Below are 18,283 nucleotides of genomic sequence, written 5' to 3' on the forward strand. Positions count from 1 at the left end.
GGGGGAAATATAGAGAGAGCTAATTAGTGGGCCTTGTTACTGTCTCTCCGGCTTCCTTTTATAACCGTTTTATATATAGTTAAGTGGCGTTCACGGGAAACGACTGTTTTGTTTATTTTTTGCGAGCTCAGCTTATTTTTTTATTTGAACTGTTATTTTTTTTTATTTGATTACAAAAAATATTTGCTATATCTTTTAAATGCGACCTATATGTAAAGTAGTGACGTCCAAAATTCCTTAGTGCCTGAAGACGAAAGTCTTCCAACATTGCGTGTTGCCAGTAATGATCTACTGATCCGAGACTTGGTTGCTATGGACCATAGAGGTCATACTATTACTATTAGATTGCTCAAAGTCACTTAGCGGGCGATGGAGCGTGATCAAATCAGATCCACAGACAAACCAAAAGTCACTGACATAGCTCAGCGAAGCTGAAATGGCAATGTCCAGCAGTGGACGTCCATCGGCTGATAATGATGATGATGATTCTTATTGAGAAAGAATACAATAAGAAACTTAAGCTAACTTATCCTAATAACTATACAAATCATGCCCACATGGAATGGTGGCAAGAATACTGGCTACATTTCCGTGCTAGAAAAACAGGCTGATCCTTTGGAATAAAAATGAGCCAGCCCTTCTGTCACCGGTCGAGGCAACTAGCTGCGGTGAAATGATTCGTAGAATTTAAAAAAAATAGATTAGGGATATTTACCAACAGTCGGAAAAGACTGTATTTGAACAGGAATAGAACCGACAACCTATCGATCTTGAGTCCGGTGCCTTTTTTTTTTCCGTTGAGGGATTTGGGCAACTAGATTTATTTGTTTGAACTTGTTCGACATCTCTCAAAGTAGTTTTTTTAAGCCAAGTTGAATAAAATAGTAAACCACGTAGTTTATAAAAAAAATCTGGCCAAGCTCATGTCAGGCCATGCGCAGTGTAGAGTTCGTATCAATTGTATACGTAACCAATGCCGACAAAGACCCACCATGGGTTTTCGACTACAAACAGCTCTTTATTTTAATTTCTTCAGTAAATTTAAAACTTCATTTTGATTATTCCATTATTCTCAAAATATCTATCTGAAAAGTTATTACAGTAGGTAACAATTGCGAATATTTAAGGCACAAAAGCTATCGGAATTCGATAGATTTGATCATTAGAGGAGCGACAATTAACATAGATGGCGAATTTCGATTCAATTCGCAACGAATCATTACCGCCGTTTAATTGTAATCGAACAATGATGTTAATGTGCTTTTGCTCTAAAATTACACGCAAAATGTTTCAAATTATGTAAAATAGCTACTAGTACTTGAGCTAGAATTGAAGTGTCTGGATTAATGTGATTTCACACTAGCGTATTTTATGCATACGCGCTTACACGCGCGCTACATTACGCGCTTCGAAAAACCAGACTCGCGTAAACGGCTTATATGGACGTGTTCGCTTGAACCGGAGTAGTGTCAGTGTCTCTGGGAGGTATCTCTCGCGACTCACGCTTAATATACGAGTTTAGAAGCGCGTAAGCCGCGTCAACGCTCGTACGAGTTGAGCGTGTGCCAAAAGGCGCTTAGGAACGCGCCTACATGCGTTTCCAAAAAAGAGCTCATACGTGCGTATAAACCGCTAGTCTGAAACCGCTCTCAGTGGCTATGAAAATCGAAATTAATATCTACAATCGACGCCCCGCGATTTCACCCGCATAGTTTCCGTTCCCGTGAGAATACGGGAACAAAATGTAGCCTGTGACACTCACAAATAACGAAGCTTTTTAGTAGAAAAAGAATGCTCTTAATAAAACAGACAATAAAACTAATACAAGACATTCGTTGAGTCCGTATACTCGAAACCAAAGAGTAGTAGGGTAGGGTAAAACAAAAGAATGGACCAACAAACCTCCTGAAATCGTAATGTATGCTTTTCTGACTTCAAAACTGTAGACAGAATGCGGTTCTCGAATTATGCACACTCAATACCTCACAGCGCCTGGTCTACTACCTAATATGTAGTCTGGATTAACACATAGGCTACTTTTTATCCGTATAAAATCCATGGATCCCGAGGGATTTGTGAAAAAGTAAATTCCACGCGGACGAAGTCGCGGGCGTCCGCTAGTATTGCAATAAATTAGGTAGGTACTGTAAAAATATCCATAGATTATAGATAGGTCTCGCGCCGAATGCCGCTCGATGTTACTCATAGATTATAATATGATAATCTGGACAATTCAACCAATTTTAAGTTAATATTACTCTGAACGTTTTTGTCCCTTTGTCCCGTTTCGAAAGCCTTATTAAAACGTCAGCTTTTGTAATTAATATGTTTGCATAATTTGTCTTTAATAGAAGGCCATTTACAAATTTTAATTAAGGGCCCAGCATCTGTCCGTCAGTCCCAAAACACTGAATAATGTCGTCGCAAGATGACTCGAGGATTTAATTAATATCTGGTAAACGGACCGAACTATCTATAGAATTACAGATGGGTTTTCAGTATCACTCTGTGAAGTAACACTTATTAAAATATATAGTACTGTGGAATTTAGTTTTCCACTAATCCCGGGGATTATTTTTAGGGTCCCATAAGGGTAACGATAAGGAATATTTGAAGAAAACGGAACCCTTATAAAATCACTTTGTTGTCTGTCTGTCTGTCCAGACCCTTTATTTAGGTATTGGGTTGAAATTTATAATTTATAATAATTTAATCTACGGTCCCATGAAGTAGATAAATCAAATTTCTAAGTTTACTTAGAAAAGCCGTTTAATCGGCAAAAAACGCACATTTTCCATTCTTAATGGAATCAAAACTCATATTTGAGCAGGTAACATCGCAAGAAAAATCTCAAATTTATATATTTGTAATGAAATATTAAAAAAGTGGACGTCAGATATACGGGTAAAGCTCGGCAAAAACTGCGCAATTTATTTCTTAACTATTTATAATGAACCTACGTACGGAACCCTCGGTGGGCGAGTTCTGTTCTCACTTGTCTGGTTTATTTTAGAATGTATACTGATAATGTATTGGAATAAAGAAGAAAATACCCTTATAATCAATTTCATTTAAATAAGTATTGGCGGAAACTACCCTCGAATTCAATAAATCGGTGCTCCATAGATAAAATTAGAATTGAAAGTACTTTAAAACCTCATTAGTTATTTTCAGACTAGTATAAAAAAATAAATGTCAAACCAAAAATTCATTTGTGACGTTTGTCATCGGCCAACATTTGTTAAATTAATTTATATTTTTTGATACTTACCTACATCCATTATGTATTATCACAATTTAAATTGAGGTAAATATTATTTTTGTTCACAACACTGCTATAAAGAACCGTGATTTATATATCGAAATGGAATAAAATATTTTCTTCCGTAGTTTTATTGGATTGCTACTGAAAAATGCTTCAAACTGGCAGCGTGGAAAATGCAACTGCCGATTCGCCACAAAATAATGCAGTAAGGTTTTATTTTATTGTGACCAATGTTAACGATATGCACCAATAGATATACCGGTACCTAGTAATATACAGTTCGTGCGGACTAACTTGACACCTGGTTCGAATGACGTTAGTACTTTGTTTGTTTGGTTGTGTTTGAAAGCCTAGTGTCAAGTTCACGCGCACGAGTTATAATAACAAATAAATATATTCGAACAATACACATTACTATCTAGTCTCAAATGAAGCGTAGGTTCTGATATCACAACTATCTAAGTATAGTATAGTATTAGTATACTTATAGTGTGTACACACCCAGACCTGGAAAACACCCATTCCATTTTCCAGTGTGGCGTTGTGGGAATCGAACCGAAGCCCGTGGATGTAGCAAGCAGTACTACCCACTGCGCCACGAGGCCTAATCTATCTTTAATTTTTATGAACCGATATGGATATATTTTTGTGTTTTTGTAACTGGGTCTCTTTATGGTTTTAAAACAATTATTAAACAGTATCGACAGTATCGGGATTCACGATTTCATAAAAAAAAAAATATTTTACAAAATTAGGACAGTACAGACAGGAATTTAAGAGCAGACAGTTTAAGAAATTAAATATACGTGTCTCAAAAGGTGGAAAAAAAACACCGTGAGGAAACCTGCATACCAGAGAATCTGCGAATCCGCAGACCAGCGTGGTGGACTATTGGCCTAACCCCTAGTTCTGAGAGGAGACTCAAGCTCAGCAATGAGCCGAATATGGGTTGAAAATGATGAGGACAGTACAAACAACTATGGTCCCCACTACTATAATGATAAATTATTGAAATTTTTAATCAATCCAACCAAAACATCCACATTTAAGGAACGAAACGACATAGCGAGAAACGATGAAGAACATGCCCGCTCGGAGGCGACTTTTCGCTTTACAGTGCAAAATATAAGTCAACTGAAAGAGCAAGTGCTCTCACCTCCCTGTTATGTGAGATGTCTGCCGTGGAAGATACTCATTCTCATACGAAACACCTCGACTCCAGACCACCAGCAGCAAAAGGCTCTTGGGATATTCCTTCAATGCAACGATGGGAGCGAAGCGCCAGGCTGGTCTTGCTATGGGATGGGTGAATTGAAACTACTCTCACACAAAACTGACGGTGAACACCTTTGTCGGAAACTCCACCACATGTATCACTGGTAAGATCACTTAGCTATCCTTTCATTATCTAAATACCAAATGTACAAAAAAAGCACGTAAAATGAAGCTGTTTGCTACACCAGGATGTAGGTTGGTGCAGACCCGCAAGTTACCTCTTGTAACCAGAGTTACCTCACTGCCGAGCTCGAGCCTCCTCTCAGAATGAGAGGGGTTAGGCCAATAGTCCACCGCGCTGGCCCAATGCGGATTGGCAGACTTCACACACACAGAATTAAGAAAATTCTCAGGTATGCAGGTCCTTCACCGTTTGAGACACGTGATATTTAATTTCTTAAAATGCACTCAACTGAAAAGTTGGTGGTGTATGCCTCGGACCGGATTTGAACACACACACTCCGGAATTGCAGGCAGAGGTCATATCCACATCAATTATAAACATCAATTATATATTTGCCAGCAAAGAAAACGATTGGGGCTTTGCACATTTCATTTCCTGGAAAGACTTGATGAACCCCGATGATGGTTTCGTTAACGAAGATGATGATTCCATCACAATTGAAGCGCACGTCATCGCTGAAGCTCCTCACGGAGTTTCTTGGGATTCTAAGAAACACACTGGATATGTAGGTTAGACATCACATAATAATCTACGTAGGTAGTCATCATCATTTTCAGCAAATTTTACCCCCCAAGTACAGGGCTAGACCTCTCCTTATAAGAAAGGGGTTATGGAGTTTAGACCCACCACATTATTCCAAAGCGAATTAGAAAGCTTGGGGCGATGGTTAAGTATTTACCGATCACCATCAGATGATAATGATTATACCCCGACCGATGGCTAAAGAGCTTTCTGAGGCACGGAGTGTAACATTGCCAATTCCCAACTCCAGATTAAAAATTTGCAGTGTAAATTCGTAGAAAGTGTCAAAGCCTTTATTACAAGGACATGGTGATCCAAGGCCAAGGCCGTCATTACAAAGTTTAGGTCAACATGTTCTGATAGTAAAATTATGTGGATCAAATCTTGAAAGCAAAATTACACACATTTCCTGACGATGCCTTAAGGGTGGTTCATCTTAAGAGGGACGAAAATTAAGTGATCGGCACATCATTATCGGCACGTCAGAAAAGTTGCTCAAATAATGATCAAAGGCTTCTGAGCTCGAGGTTCCTCGCAAAATGAGAGGGATTAGGCCAATAGTCCACCACGCTGGCCCAATGCGGATTGGCAGACTTCACACACGCAGATAATTAAGAAAATTTCTCTGGTATGCCGGTTTCACGATGTTTTTCCTTCACCGTTTGAGACACTTGATATTTAATTTCTTAAAATGCACATAACTAAAAAGTTGGAGGTGCATGCCCCGGACCGGATTCGAAAACACACCCTCCGGAATCGGAGGTAGAGGTTATATCCTGATAGTGGATAGTGGATATACTATATGTTAGAGTAACTATCAAAGATCCTTTTTAAAATTTAAATGATAACTTGTAGTGATATACTTTCCAAACGGTTTCAGGTCTTAAAAACCAAGGCGCAACATGCTACATGAACTCCCTCCTGCAAACACTTTTCTTTACAAATGTTTTACGGAAAGCCGTTTACAAGATCCCAACGAGCGGAGAAGATAGTTCTTGCTCAGTTGCGTTTGCACTGCAACGAGTATTTTTTGATCTCCAGTTTTCCGATAAACCTGTAGCTACTAAAAAGTTGACGAAAAGTTTTGGCTGGGAAACGCTCGACTCGTTTATGCAACACGATGTTCAGGAGTTTCTGCGAGTAAGAAATTTATAGTAGGGGAGCCCGACATGCAAAATTTGCAGTTACTAAAACGTTAGGGGATTAAGTTGATTTGATAGATTAGATGATTGGAAGAATAAATGATTATGTAATATACTTCATTCGCTTTCAACGGTGGGGAAGAAAAATAAATAGATTTTTATTACTTCGGCTTACTGAAGTCGTCAGAAAATTTGAGCTATTATTTACTCTAAAATAAAAAAAAACATTTAGCCGCGCGGTTGTATTTTGTAACTTTGGAACTGTCATAATCCTGTATATTTTACTCAGATCGTTAGCTTTTAGCTATTAAATTACCTACCTAATCTTTATCTGACGTACTGGTTAAGTATTTCTGAAGTTGGTTTTTTTTTCTCTAAACATACCCCCAATATAAAGTTTAATACTTGGTGGAGATACTCAAAAACATGCAAGATATCCCTTATGTTCATCTGCCGCGCTCAAGTAACTTTAAAAATCTCCTCTTCGGCTCGCCTACTATTAAAAAGTCGAAGAATTCCTCGTTCCCACTTAGCGTAACTTTTCAACTTTGGTACTTTCGCCAGGTTTTACTGGATAGATTAGAAAATAAGATGAAACTCACTGTCGTCGAAGGTACAGTCCCGAAACTGTTTGAAGGAAAAATGACGTCTTATATAAAGTGCAAGAATGTTAACTGCACGAGTACCCGCGTCGAAACTTTCTACGATATTCAACTTAGCGTTAAAGGGAAAAAGAACAGTAAGTTGGCTTGTTTAACTCGCTCGTAGTAACAAAAAGCGAAGTAACTTTTAAACACAGCATCTGTATAGTCTTTAATGATAAAATACTGAGAGTGGTAGTGAAAAAGTTTTACATCGGCGTTCAGTAGGTACTCATTCACATTTTATACAAAACATGGCATTGATAGAGCCCCGTGACGTCATATTTCTCAACCTTGTGCTTGTAAATGGCATTTAAATTGCACAGAAATAATTACAAATCTTCATGGGTGTATAAAACAAATATCTTCTCAACATGACCATAGCGACGAATCTCATACTGAGACAGCGTCTACGTAGAACATGATACTATTAACGCAATCATAAATGTTTTTTTCCTCAGTCTTTCCTCCCAAACTCTCAGTCAATCAGGATGATATGGTATAGCAATTCACAAGAGAAATGAGGTTCATGGCTCAATGTGCATAGTATATATATCTTAAGTAATAAAATTTAAGTCAATTGTAAATATCCCATATCACTGCCACAAAACCCTATTGATGCAATAATGTCGTCCCTGTTTACTAGAAATAAATAAAAGTAAGAAATAATGGGTATGCCTGATATGACCTGTCATTTTATTTCCAGTTTATGAATCGTTCAAAGACTACATCAGTACGGAGCTGTTAGACGGTGACAACAAATATGATGCCGGTGAGCACGGGCTACAGGAGGCTGAGAAAGGAGTACGCTTCGACCTGTTCCCTCCGATACTGCATCTACACCTGCTGAGGTTTCAGTACGACCCACAAAGCGATGCTTCTGTTAAATACAATGATAGGTAAATGGTAATTCACCGGAGAATCACCAGGAGATGCTGATACACGATATTTAGTTGCCAAGTCCGCAATTCTTTGGGAAACTTCGCGATTGCAGAATCAACATCTGCTGGGGGTGTACCGGTTTCTGGAGTGAAACGTAACGTAGAGGGTTTTCTGTCGGATCTGGGTGAAGTTGTCACAACCCGAGTCTTAGCTGAAAATCAGTGCTTGGAATTGCTTTTGCACGGCATTTAAGCTGAGCTGTAAGCCCATTGTTTGGTGTCACAGACATTCATACAATAGGATGTACTATTTGTGACACTGAAACTGAGTAAACGTATTTCCTTTCTTTCAATCAAACTACGAGTATCGACTACAGACAGACAGTTAGGACAGTCTACCTAGATGGTGCGATGTAATCCAATTCCTGATCAGCTCTGCGTGTGGTTTTTAAACGCATGGGGCTATGGCAGAGTGTAGAAAGGCCAACTATAAACTGCTTTCCTGCCCAGCTGAAGCTTAGGACTTATAAAAATATTGCACCTTTACATTTAAATGGTGCAAAATTTTCCTTTCTTTTACTTTTTGGTTTTTGACGACCTCTCTGCCAATGGGCAGGTCTATGGTTCTCACCAAAAAGGTTCTGGATTCGACTCCCAGCTCGGGTCAGTTTAGGATTTTATAATTTCTATATTGGGTTCAGGCCTGGAAAGATTTCTTTGTCATTTTGTTTTCCTTAGTTAACCCCGATTCATGGTAATCTAGCATTTAGCAACTATTATTTTTTTCTAGATTTGAATTTTACGAAGAAATAAACCTAGACGAATACTGTCAAGAGATACCCCAATCTCCAGCACATTACACACTACACGCAGTTCTTGTGCATTCTGGAGACAACCACGGGGGACACTACGTGGTATTCATCAACCCAAAAGGGGACGGAAAGGTAGCTTATTCATTTAACATAAATTGTTATAAAAGGTCCTATGTCGTTTCACATCATAGATCTGGGTCACGTTTTTGGGCATACTTTGAAATATTAAGGTGTTGTTGTTGAGAAGTTTTTAGTAACAACCCACCTCTGTAGCACCATTTGATTGCTACAGAGTCTAAAAACATTATTGCCCTTAACTCGCATTGAAACAGCGTGTTCTAAACTCCAAAATTACTCGTACAAGTCCCCTCCTTTTATGGGAATATGTTTGCCTAAATAGTGGGTCTTAAACAGGCGATCCCCTTAATTCGGATTCGATTACGCAGAGTTTTTCCAAATAGCTGACCCCAGAGTGGAACGGAGAGAGCTATACATTTAGAGCAGATAGACGTTGGAGTCCCAAGGAGCTGGCATGACGTCTCGCACTGGGAAACGGTAGTTAGACGGATGATATCAAATGGGTAACAGAGTCTCTGACTGCATTTGGCATAAGACCGCGGTATTTGGAAGTACTTACAAGACGATGATGATGATGATGAGGATGATGATGATGATGGATGATGATAATGTTTTCAGTGGTGTAAGTTCGACGACGACGTTGTCTCACGCTGCAGTAAACAAGAAGCAATTGAATACAACTTTGGAGGCAAGGAAGATGTACCCTATCTTGCTCGACGAGCAACAAGCGCCTATATGCTTATATACATACAGTGAGACCATATTTTATATTTACAAGCTTTTATATATGAGCCGTAATAGTCATATCCACCTCTGCCTTCGATCCCGGAGGGTGTAGGATCGAATCTAATCCGGGGCATGCACCTCCAACATTCGAGTTGTGTGCATTTTAAGATATTAAATATCACGTGTCTCAAACGGTGAAGGAAAACATCGTGAGGAAACCTGCATACCAGAGAATTTTCTTAATTCTCTGTGTGTGTGAATTATGCCAATCCACATTAAGCCAGAGTGACTTGATACTCGAGCTCAGCAGTGAGCCGAATATGGGTTGATAACGACGAACCAAATCTCTCCAGTACAATATTTTTTAATTTTATCATTTTTTTTCTCATAAAATTTAGAATCGTTTTGAAAGTTTTATCTAAATGTGCAATAATTCCCAAAGCCTCGGAAAACATTATAAAATCAATTGATTTTGACAGAAGGCGTACAAATTCCTCTAGATAACAAGATAGTATCTCAGCCGATAGACGTCCGGCAGTGGACGTCTATCGGCTGATGATGATGATGATAATGATGATGACGATGATGATGATGATAATTATGGTAGGTGCTGAGAGAGGGGCAGCTGGTACTTTGTGGGCCTAGGGCGGCAAAGACAACAAATCCGCCACTGCACATAACATATACAAGCAGCACTCGTGAACACATTCATTCATATTCCGTTATACCGCAACCATATTTTGTTATAACTCTATGGAAATTGATGGCAAGTCCAGTCTCGATATTCGTAATAATCTACGTAGCTAGCTAACAGTTAGGTTGGGAACACACTGGGCATTAGGTGTAAAGACGCTGCGTTTGGGGCGTTAATATTACCAGCGTTTCGTAACTTAGTAAGTTGTGTTTTTGTAAATTTTAATGTCCATGAAGTTTGTATAGAAAACAATAAATGTTTTGTCTCCTTAAAATGCTTATTGATACTTATATTGGTAGATAACAGCTGGTTAGTATTTTTTTTATTTTTAGCAAGTTACCCCTTGACTACAATTTCGTCTGATGGTAAGTGATGATGCAAGCTAAGATGGAAACGGACTAAGTAGTTACTTGTTAGGATGAAAATTCACACCCTTTTCGGTTTCTACACGACATCTTACTGGAACGCTAAATCTTGGCGCTTGGCGGCTAAACTAGCTACGGCCGAAGCCTCCCACCAGCCAAACTTTTAATAACTTCGTTATTGATACATGTTGGGAGGAGAGCAGTTTACCAAAAGTTGTTACTAACCAGCTGTTTTTTTTTACTGTTTCATAATTAATAGTTAAACAACTTAACAGCCACAATGTCCTATAAATTGCGTGGTAGGTACATTATCTCGTTCCGACGCTCAGATTTTTTTTAACCTAGTAACCCAATTAGCTACCAGAATCAAGAATTTTCAAAAATTAAAAAGTTAAGCGTCTCATCAAGATGAAGCTACTCACGGAAAATTAACTTGAAAACTTGGAAAATCAATTGTAAAAATGTTCCACGGATCCTGGGGCTATGAGTGAGAGTTTTATTTAATTACTTGACTTAATGTACCTAATTGGGTTCTTTCTAGTATAGTGATAAAAATGTTTAGAAAAATAATCACGTTTATTTACTCTTTATTTATTTATTCTCTAGCTAAAAGAACACTTATTTACATATAGGTACATATTATTATTATTATTGTGAGTCACTTGAGCAAGAATGACGTGAGCATCTAAACGCCTTGTGTGTACTAGGCCTACGCGTAGGTTAGTTATCCCAAAACTCAATTAGCGACCAACGGACCGACGACCTTTATAGTAACGTGTAAATTGCGTAGCGCCTACGCTACGGCTTGCTACAAAATTTACTGCGTAGGCTTTACTGTTCCATATTATTTCCTTATTTCCAGATGCTTATTTATCTTACTATTTAGTAACTACTCTTACTAGCGATTTTTTTTTTGGGTTTTGTTAACTTTTTCGTTTTTGGACAATTATGAACTACTTTTTGTTTTTACTTTGGCCACGAATTCACCTGTTTCATAATTAAATTACGGATCAAACGTCCGCCTAAGTTATTTTTCTATCCCTTGGGTCTATTAACCGTAAGCTGTATGTAAATTGCATGCAAAATTCCAAGGTTATCGCTTTAGTTTGAGACTTTAAATCGTAATGAATAATCTTTTAATTTTTTAATTTCTATAATATTTAGTCGTTTAATCTTTTAATTTTTATAATATTTAGTCGTTTTACAAAATTAACTTTAAACTTAACGATGATAATGAATATCCCGCCAACCCTCAATGAAGCAGCATGATGGTTCTTAGCTCTATTCATGGCCGAGTCGCGATATCATACATGCTCAAATGCACTGCCTACCCTGATAACTCATTACGAAGCTGTATTGCAGAAGGAATTTCCCTTTTACAGTTTGTACTTATAGTACTTACCCTAGTTGAAAGCGTTGTACACGCCACAAATAAAATAGGAGGTCTGACCTTATTGTGGACTTTAAAATAGGTATACTCGTAGTTCGAGGAACGTAAATACCTAGTTTATTATGAACATGTCGCGCGCAGGTTAGCCTAATGCTAGCCATACACGGTCCGATATGCCCACATGCCTGATTGGGCGCGAGTGAGTCATTAGATCGATGGGTTGGTGTCGTCACGAGCCAAGATAGTATGAAGTGTTCCGTGAGTTAGGGGGGAGTAGTGAGAGGTCCAGGGCTGGCTATATATTCCTATATAATGTATAATAGTCGACTAGCTTATTCTTGTCGTGGCGTTCGATCCGTCCACACCTTTTGTTGGATAATCCAAGAATTATTTTGGAATAGGCGGAGAAAATAACTTGAGTGGGAAAAGTGAGTGTTAACTAGTTTTAAAGGTCGTGTTTAACCCTACATTTTTTTATCGGTCGGTTTATCGGTCACAAGTCCGGGACTTTCTAGACTTTGATTTTATAATAATTGTTGTTTGCTAATTAAATCCGCTTCTGATATTAACCCGTCTCCGATACCTGCAGCGCTGCTGGCAACTGATATTGTGGTCAAGTAAAACTCATCGTTTTGACGTGCATCGTATGTTGAGCATTACCGGCTCGACTTGAAACAAAAATCACGACCAATTCACGATCAGTTTTACCGGACGTCAATGGGGCAGCGCTTGCTGGTATGTGGGTATATCGGATCGTGTGTAGCAAGCTTTACTATGTCAAAATGCAATTAGCGCCTAACAAGTTATCCGCTTTGTTGCTGCCTAGTTATTTTGTGTAACAACATTTTCTATCAAGTTTGATGCTAATGGAGCCTATAAACTGATTCTATGCTGAATTAAATACCTTTGCAACCTTTTAAATAAATGGACGTAGGTTCAATAAATAGTAATAGGGCTCTTTAGGTCTTGACAGATTTCATAAAAGCTAAAAGGAATCTGCCGAAGGATTGCCAATAAGGACAAGATTTTTCCTAATTGATTCTGAGAAGCTAAAGTGTAAGGCTCCTGGGGACATTATTTCTCATTTTATCTGAAAGAACTTTATTTTGATGTAAATTATTAACAACGCTATAGTCGTATTTGGACTATCGTATATACGCTATAGTCATAATCGTATCTGGAAGTATATAAGTCTAAGAAACTTCGTCCGCGTGAAATTTACTTATTCACAATTATCTCGGGATCAATGGATTTTTCCGGGATAAAAAGTAGCCTATAATCCAGACTAAAATATATCTCTACTTCAAATTTCAGGCAATTCGGTTCAGAAGCCGAGGCGTGAAAGAGTAAAAAACACTCATACCATCAAAATCATAAGGTTTTCGTAAATCTCGTTAATCCAAGGATTTTTCGGGATAAAAAGTAGCCTATGTGTTAGTCCAGAGTAAAATCTATTTCCATTCCAAAATTCTGCCAAATCGGTTGTTGCGACTTTAAAGAATAACAAACATCCAAACATCCATACAAACTTTTGCGTTTATAATATTATGCACGCCGTTGACGATCAATTATTGCACGACGGCTCGCCTTATGAACAGTCTTCGCTGCCGTTTGCGCTGCAGAAACGTGAGAATAATTGACCGTCAATGGCTGACTTTAGTAGGACGTTAACTATATTTTCAGAACGTCCCAGCTGAAGTACGTTCTACAGGACGTCACAGAGAACGACATACCGTCGGACCTGTGCGAGCGGATCAACGCCGAGATGCGATACGAGATGGTAAGAACATGTAAATATCAATTGTTTGCACACGTTTTGTAGCCATTTGTTTCAGAGATTTTGTACTAGCGGATGCTACACAATTTCACTTGTATAGCCTGTAATGATCGCTGATAATGTAGCTTTCTAATGGTGAAAGAATTTTTATAATCGGTTTAGTGTTTTAGCCGTGAAAGTATAACAAATAAACAAGTTTTCGCAGGAACTTTGAGTTTTTTTTATGGATAAAAGTAAGTCTATATGTTAATCCAGAGTAGAAACTATTTTCGTTTCAAATATCAGCCAAATTCATACAGTAGTTGTTGCGTGAAAGAGTGACAAATGTCTGTACAAACTTTCGAGTTGATTATATTATTATAGCAAGTAGGTATGGGTGGTATGAATTTATTATAACAACTTTTAAATATATGACTGTCTCGTTGACCCTGGATAGCTTATATGGTTTTGAATCATGAATTAAGGTTGAATCCATGATCCAAAACCACTAGACTGGAAGGACTGGGCTTGAATCCTAGGTAAGGCTATAAATAATCAGCTTACTTCTCTTCCGAGAAATTCTCAATAATAGTTTGGAGGCCTGTGGCGACTTCATTGAATGGTGCCCCGCAAAGTTACTTTCCCCTTCGGATAGTGGGCACGTGGCATTTTGCCAGTCTTGCCACGCTATTAGTTAAGCCACTTGCGTTGCGTTGTTGTGATCAAGGTTTAGCCTACGATTTAAATCTTTAATTCATCCTAGAAGATGGCTGATGATTTTGGCCACCACCCTACCGGCAAAGACGTACCGCCAAGCGATTTAGCATTTCGGTACGATGCCGTGTAGAAACCGAAAGGGGTGTGGATTTTCATCCTCCTCATAACAAGTTAGCCCGCTTCCATCTTAGACTGCATCATCACTTACCATAACTTGTAAAGAATAAAAATAAATAATAAAAAAAAAGAATAATATGATGTTAATGTTTTCAGGCGGCAGAAAAATAAGGTGCAGAAGACTTAAATCGGATACATCCGTATCCTCGTCTAAGTACTACGCGAAGATTTTCAACGCTGTAAAACAGTTCTTCACTTTGCAGGCCTTAGCCGGTTTCAAATACAAAGCAAGATAAAAAAAGATATGATAACTTTTCGATTACCTTTTATTTGTCAATGCCGATGGCAATTGGAAATTGTTTTGTGTGTGTAATTGCTTAATAGATATATTTTACTTTGTGTAAATATTACTTACATTACTTGTAATTATTTATGTACCGATTGTTAATAAAATTTTGCTTAATCATTGAGTTCTATATTTTAAAATGTTGTAGAATGTTCACACGTGAATAGAACTATGAACTGTAACTGGATTTGTAATACAATATTTTACTTTAGTGATTTAGGGTGAAACTATATAAATTTTAAAGAAATTAAATTTCACGTGTCTCAATCGGTGAAGGAAAACATCGTGCGAAAACCTGCATATCAGAGAATTAACTTAATTCTCTGCGTGTGTGAAATCTGCTAATCCGCATTGGGCCAGCGTGGTGGACTAATGGCCTTACCCCTCTCATTCTGAGAGGAGACTCGAGCTCATCAGTGAGCCGAATATGGGTTGATGACGTATATAAATTGGTAAAACCTGACCAATTTAGAAACGTTTCTGACTTTTTTCATCCAACGTCACCTTTTTCTGCAATCTTCAGGATCGTTGTAATACAAACTTAACTGTACTGTACCAATGGTTTTTCAGCATATAATCTAATGCATAACGGTTCTGACCAGCTCGATGTATTCAGGGGCCGTAGCCATGTGATACGTCGATTCGCTTTCTACAAACGCTAACGCTTCGAAAAGTAACAAAATGTATGGGAATGACGTTCACTATCGACAGGTCACGTGGTCAAGTTGTCGATTGGATCTATCACTCCCATACATTTTGTTAGTTTTCGAAGCACTAACGTTTGTAGAAAGATAATATCCAAGCCACATGGCTACAGATACAGCCCCAGACAAGGACGTTTTAGATCTGCCCGGTGTTTTATATAATTTTCAGTCGTTTACTTAGATAACAATTGAAGTTTGGATGAAAAAAGTCTGACTCTTGAATCTTAAATCCTGGATCGAAAACTTTGTATTGCAAAAACTTTGCAGTTGGTTTCGGAGTCGTTAGCATTGTTAGTGTAGGTACATTTTAATCCTTAAAATAAAAACATTGAAACCTGGCGAACCATCCACTAGGCTTGGCTTTAATCCACGCTGTGACGGTGAAAAACTGTTGTAATTAATAGAGGAGTAGGATTAATTAGCGAAGACTTGCGACCGGGCGCTCTGTAAGTGTTTCTTTTTAATTTTTCTTGAATTGTTTTTACCTACACTTTATGGATAAGTATTATAATATTCATTATGCAACCAGCAGGCTTATTCACTATCTTTGACTAATACTAGTTGACATAATATTTTGGATATCATATGGTAGGTAGATGACAGTTTGTCAATTGAATTGATGTTTATTTTAATAGGTTGAATAACAGAGTCCAAAATAGTGAATAAGCCAGCTGATGGATATCATTATGTAGATAGATGTCAATTAAATCGATGTGTATTTTAATAGGTTGATATTAAAGACCAAAATATAGTGGACGTTATCTCTGTCTTCGATTCGAAGGGCGTAGGTTCGTATTCGGTCCGGGGCATGCACCTCCAACTTTTCAGTTATGTGAATTTTAAGAAATTAAATATCAAGTGTCTCAATGAAAAACATCGTGAGGAAATCTCTACCTGAGAATTTTCTTAATACTCTGTGTGTTTGAAGTCTGCCCCGCATTGGGCCAGCGTGGTGGCCGAATATGGGTTGATAATGATGATGATGACCGTCACAGTCAAATTCGATCAGGAGAACAAAAAATGACTTAGCATTCGTTTTCCATGGGATGGGTACCTATGAAGAACAAGTTTTAGAATAAGATTTTTTATTATTTTCTTCAAGAAGTTGTTATTTTTATTCTTTACAGTTAGCCCTTGACTACAACCTCACCTGATGGTAAGTGATGATGCAGTCTAAGATGGAAGCGGGCTAACTTGTTAGGAGGAGGATGAAAATCCCCTTTTTGGTTTTCGACGGTACGTCTTTGTCGGTAGGGTGGTAACTAGCCACGGCCGAAACCTTCCTCCATCCAAGGTTTCGGCGTGAATACTGCAAAGAACAGAATTGTTGACTAAGTAAGTGAGAGAAGATTTAACTATTCTATTTAAAATCGCCGTCGGTATAGCCTGGGACTATAATTTGTAGCTGGAATTTTTTAGCGTCGCTTCGGGTGTTTTGCAGCGTCAGTAATTGGAGACTAATTTATCGCCCCCGCCACGCAATTTATAGCCGAGCTTCTAAAGGATAGACCACTTTTTAAACGCAAATTGCAATGTTTTGTTATAACGACAAATTGCTGGCGCAAATCAAATTGCCTTGCTGTCTAATTGGAAAGACCTGGAAAGCAAGTGACAAAGTGAATAAGCGATGTTGCTCGATTAAAGATTCGATTATAGTCTAGCAAGTTCGCTGATAACACTCGCATGATATGCGGGTGACAGGGGGAAAGACTACGCGGGTGTAAAGTCGTAAGTGCGGAGAAGTGACGTGCATCAGTCGTGGGTTTTTCATTTATCGCTACACGCCCCCCGGCCCGCGCGCAACATTGGGAGTGTTACAAACGAAACTGCCAAGCTATAAGTATCTAAAATCTATATTGATAAATGAGTACATAATGTCTGTTTGTGATGTCATAATAAGTACGTTATATCAAATGCTAATAGTTATTTACACGTTACAATCACAAATAATCAAGCTTTTTTTTTATTTTTGACTGTCTGTCTGTTTATCCGGGCTAATCTCTGGAGAGAGTTTCGAGTCTTTCACTGGTAGATAGAGATCATAAAGCAATATATGGGCTACTTTTTATCGTAAAAAAAATACATTCCCGCGATATTTGTGAAAAACTAAATTTCACGTGGACAAAAATGCAATCAGTAAAACTTTTGTCTGTCTGTATGTTCATTATAGAAACAAAAACTGCTCGACCGATTTTAACGAAACTTGGTACAATTATTCTTCATACTCCTGGGCAGGTTATAGTATATTACAGTATACTTTTCATTACGCTACGATTAATAGGAGCAGAGCAGTGAAGGGAAATGTTGGGAAAACGGGAAAAGTTACTCCATTTTTACAGCGATACTGTAAAGACTGGATTAAAAAGGTCTCAGGGTGGACGAAGTCGCAGGCGTCCGCTTACCTATTATATTATCCCCTCAAGTCTCAGATTACATTTATTTCTATTCCTAATGTTGGCTCGTATAGGATAATCGTGAAAAACTGCGAATTAGTTGCTTTTCCTCCGAGATTTGCTCCAATTTGCGCCTGTATCTACGTAATTCAAATTAACAGCTATTCAATCTTTTGCCGACTAAGAGAAAATGCCGCTTTTCTTATGGTGAATTCTTGATGGGTAATTAATTATTTAGCTCACGTAACTTTTCGGTAGACCCAAGTTTTGTCGCC

At 38.2% G+C, this 18,283-nt stretch overlaps 1 protein-coding gene across 1 annotated transcript; it reads left to right on the plus strand.

The window, feature by feature from the left end:
* Positions 1–3,413: 3,413 nt before the first annotated feature.
* On the plus strand, positions 3,414–14,903 carry LOC112054062 (ubiquitin carboxyl-terminal hydrolase 7-like). The gene is made up of 10 exons (XM_052884428.1): positions 3,414–3,470; positions 4,316–4,644; positions 5,064–5,233; positions 6,127–6,386; positions 6,953–7,127; positions 7,736–7,928; positions 8,701–8,854; positions 9,419–9,552; positions 13,659–13,765; positions 14,722–14,903. The coding sequence occupies exons 1-10, from the start codon at positions 3,414–3,416 to the stop codon at positions 14,859–14,861; spliced, it is 1,719 nt and encodes a 572-aa protein (XP_052740388.1). The 3' UTR covers positions 14,862–14,903.
* The last annotated feature ends 3,380 nt before the right edge of the window (positions 14,904–18,283 follow it).

This window comes from Bicyclus anynana, chromosome 11, assembly GCF_947172395.1.
Source record: "Bicyclus anynana chromosome 11, ilBicAnyn1.1, whole genome shotgun sequence".
In the NCBI taxonomy this organism is placed as follows: domain Eukaryota; kingdom Metazoa; phylum Arthropoda; class Insecta; order Lepidoptera; family Nymphalidae; genus Bicyclus; species Bicyclus anynana.

What these genes read in the sequence shown, in the direction of transcription:
- LOC112054062 (XM_052884428.1), top strand. Translation starts at nt 3,414, where the DNA reads ATGCTTCAAACTGGCAGCGTGGAAAATGCAACTGCCGATTCGCCACAA. An exon ending in CTCCACCACATGTATCACTG is followed by an intron (nt 4,645 to 5,063) that starts GTAAGATCACTT and finishes TATATTTGCCAG; the next exon opens with CAAAGAAAACGATTGGGGCT. An exon ending in TCTGTTAAATACAATGATAG is followed by an intron (nt 7,929 to 8,700) that starts GTAAATGGTAAT and finishes ATTTTTTTCTAG; the next exon opens with ATTTGAATTTTACGAAGAAA.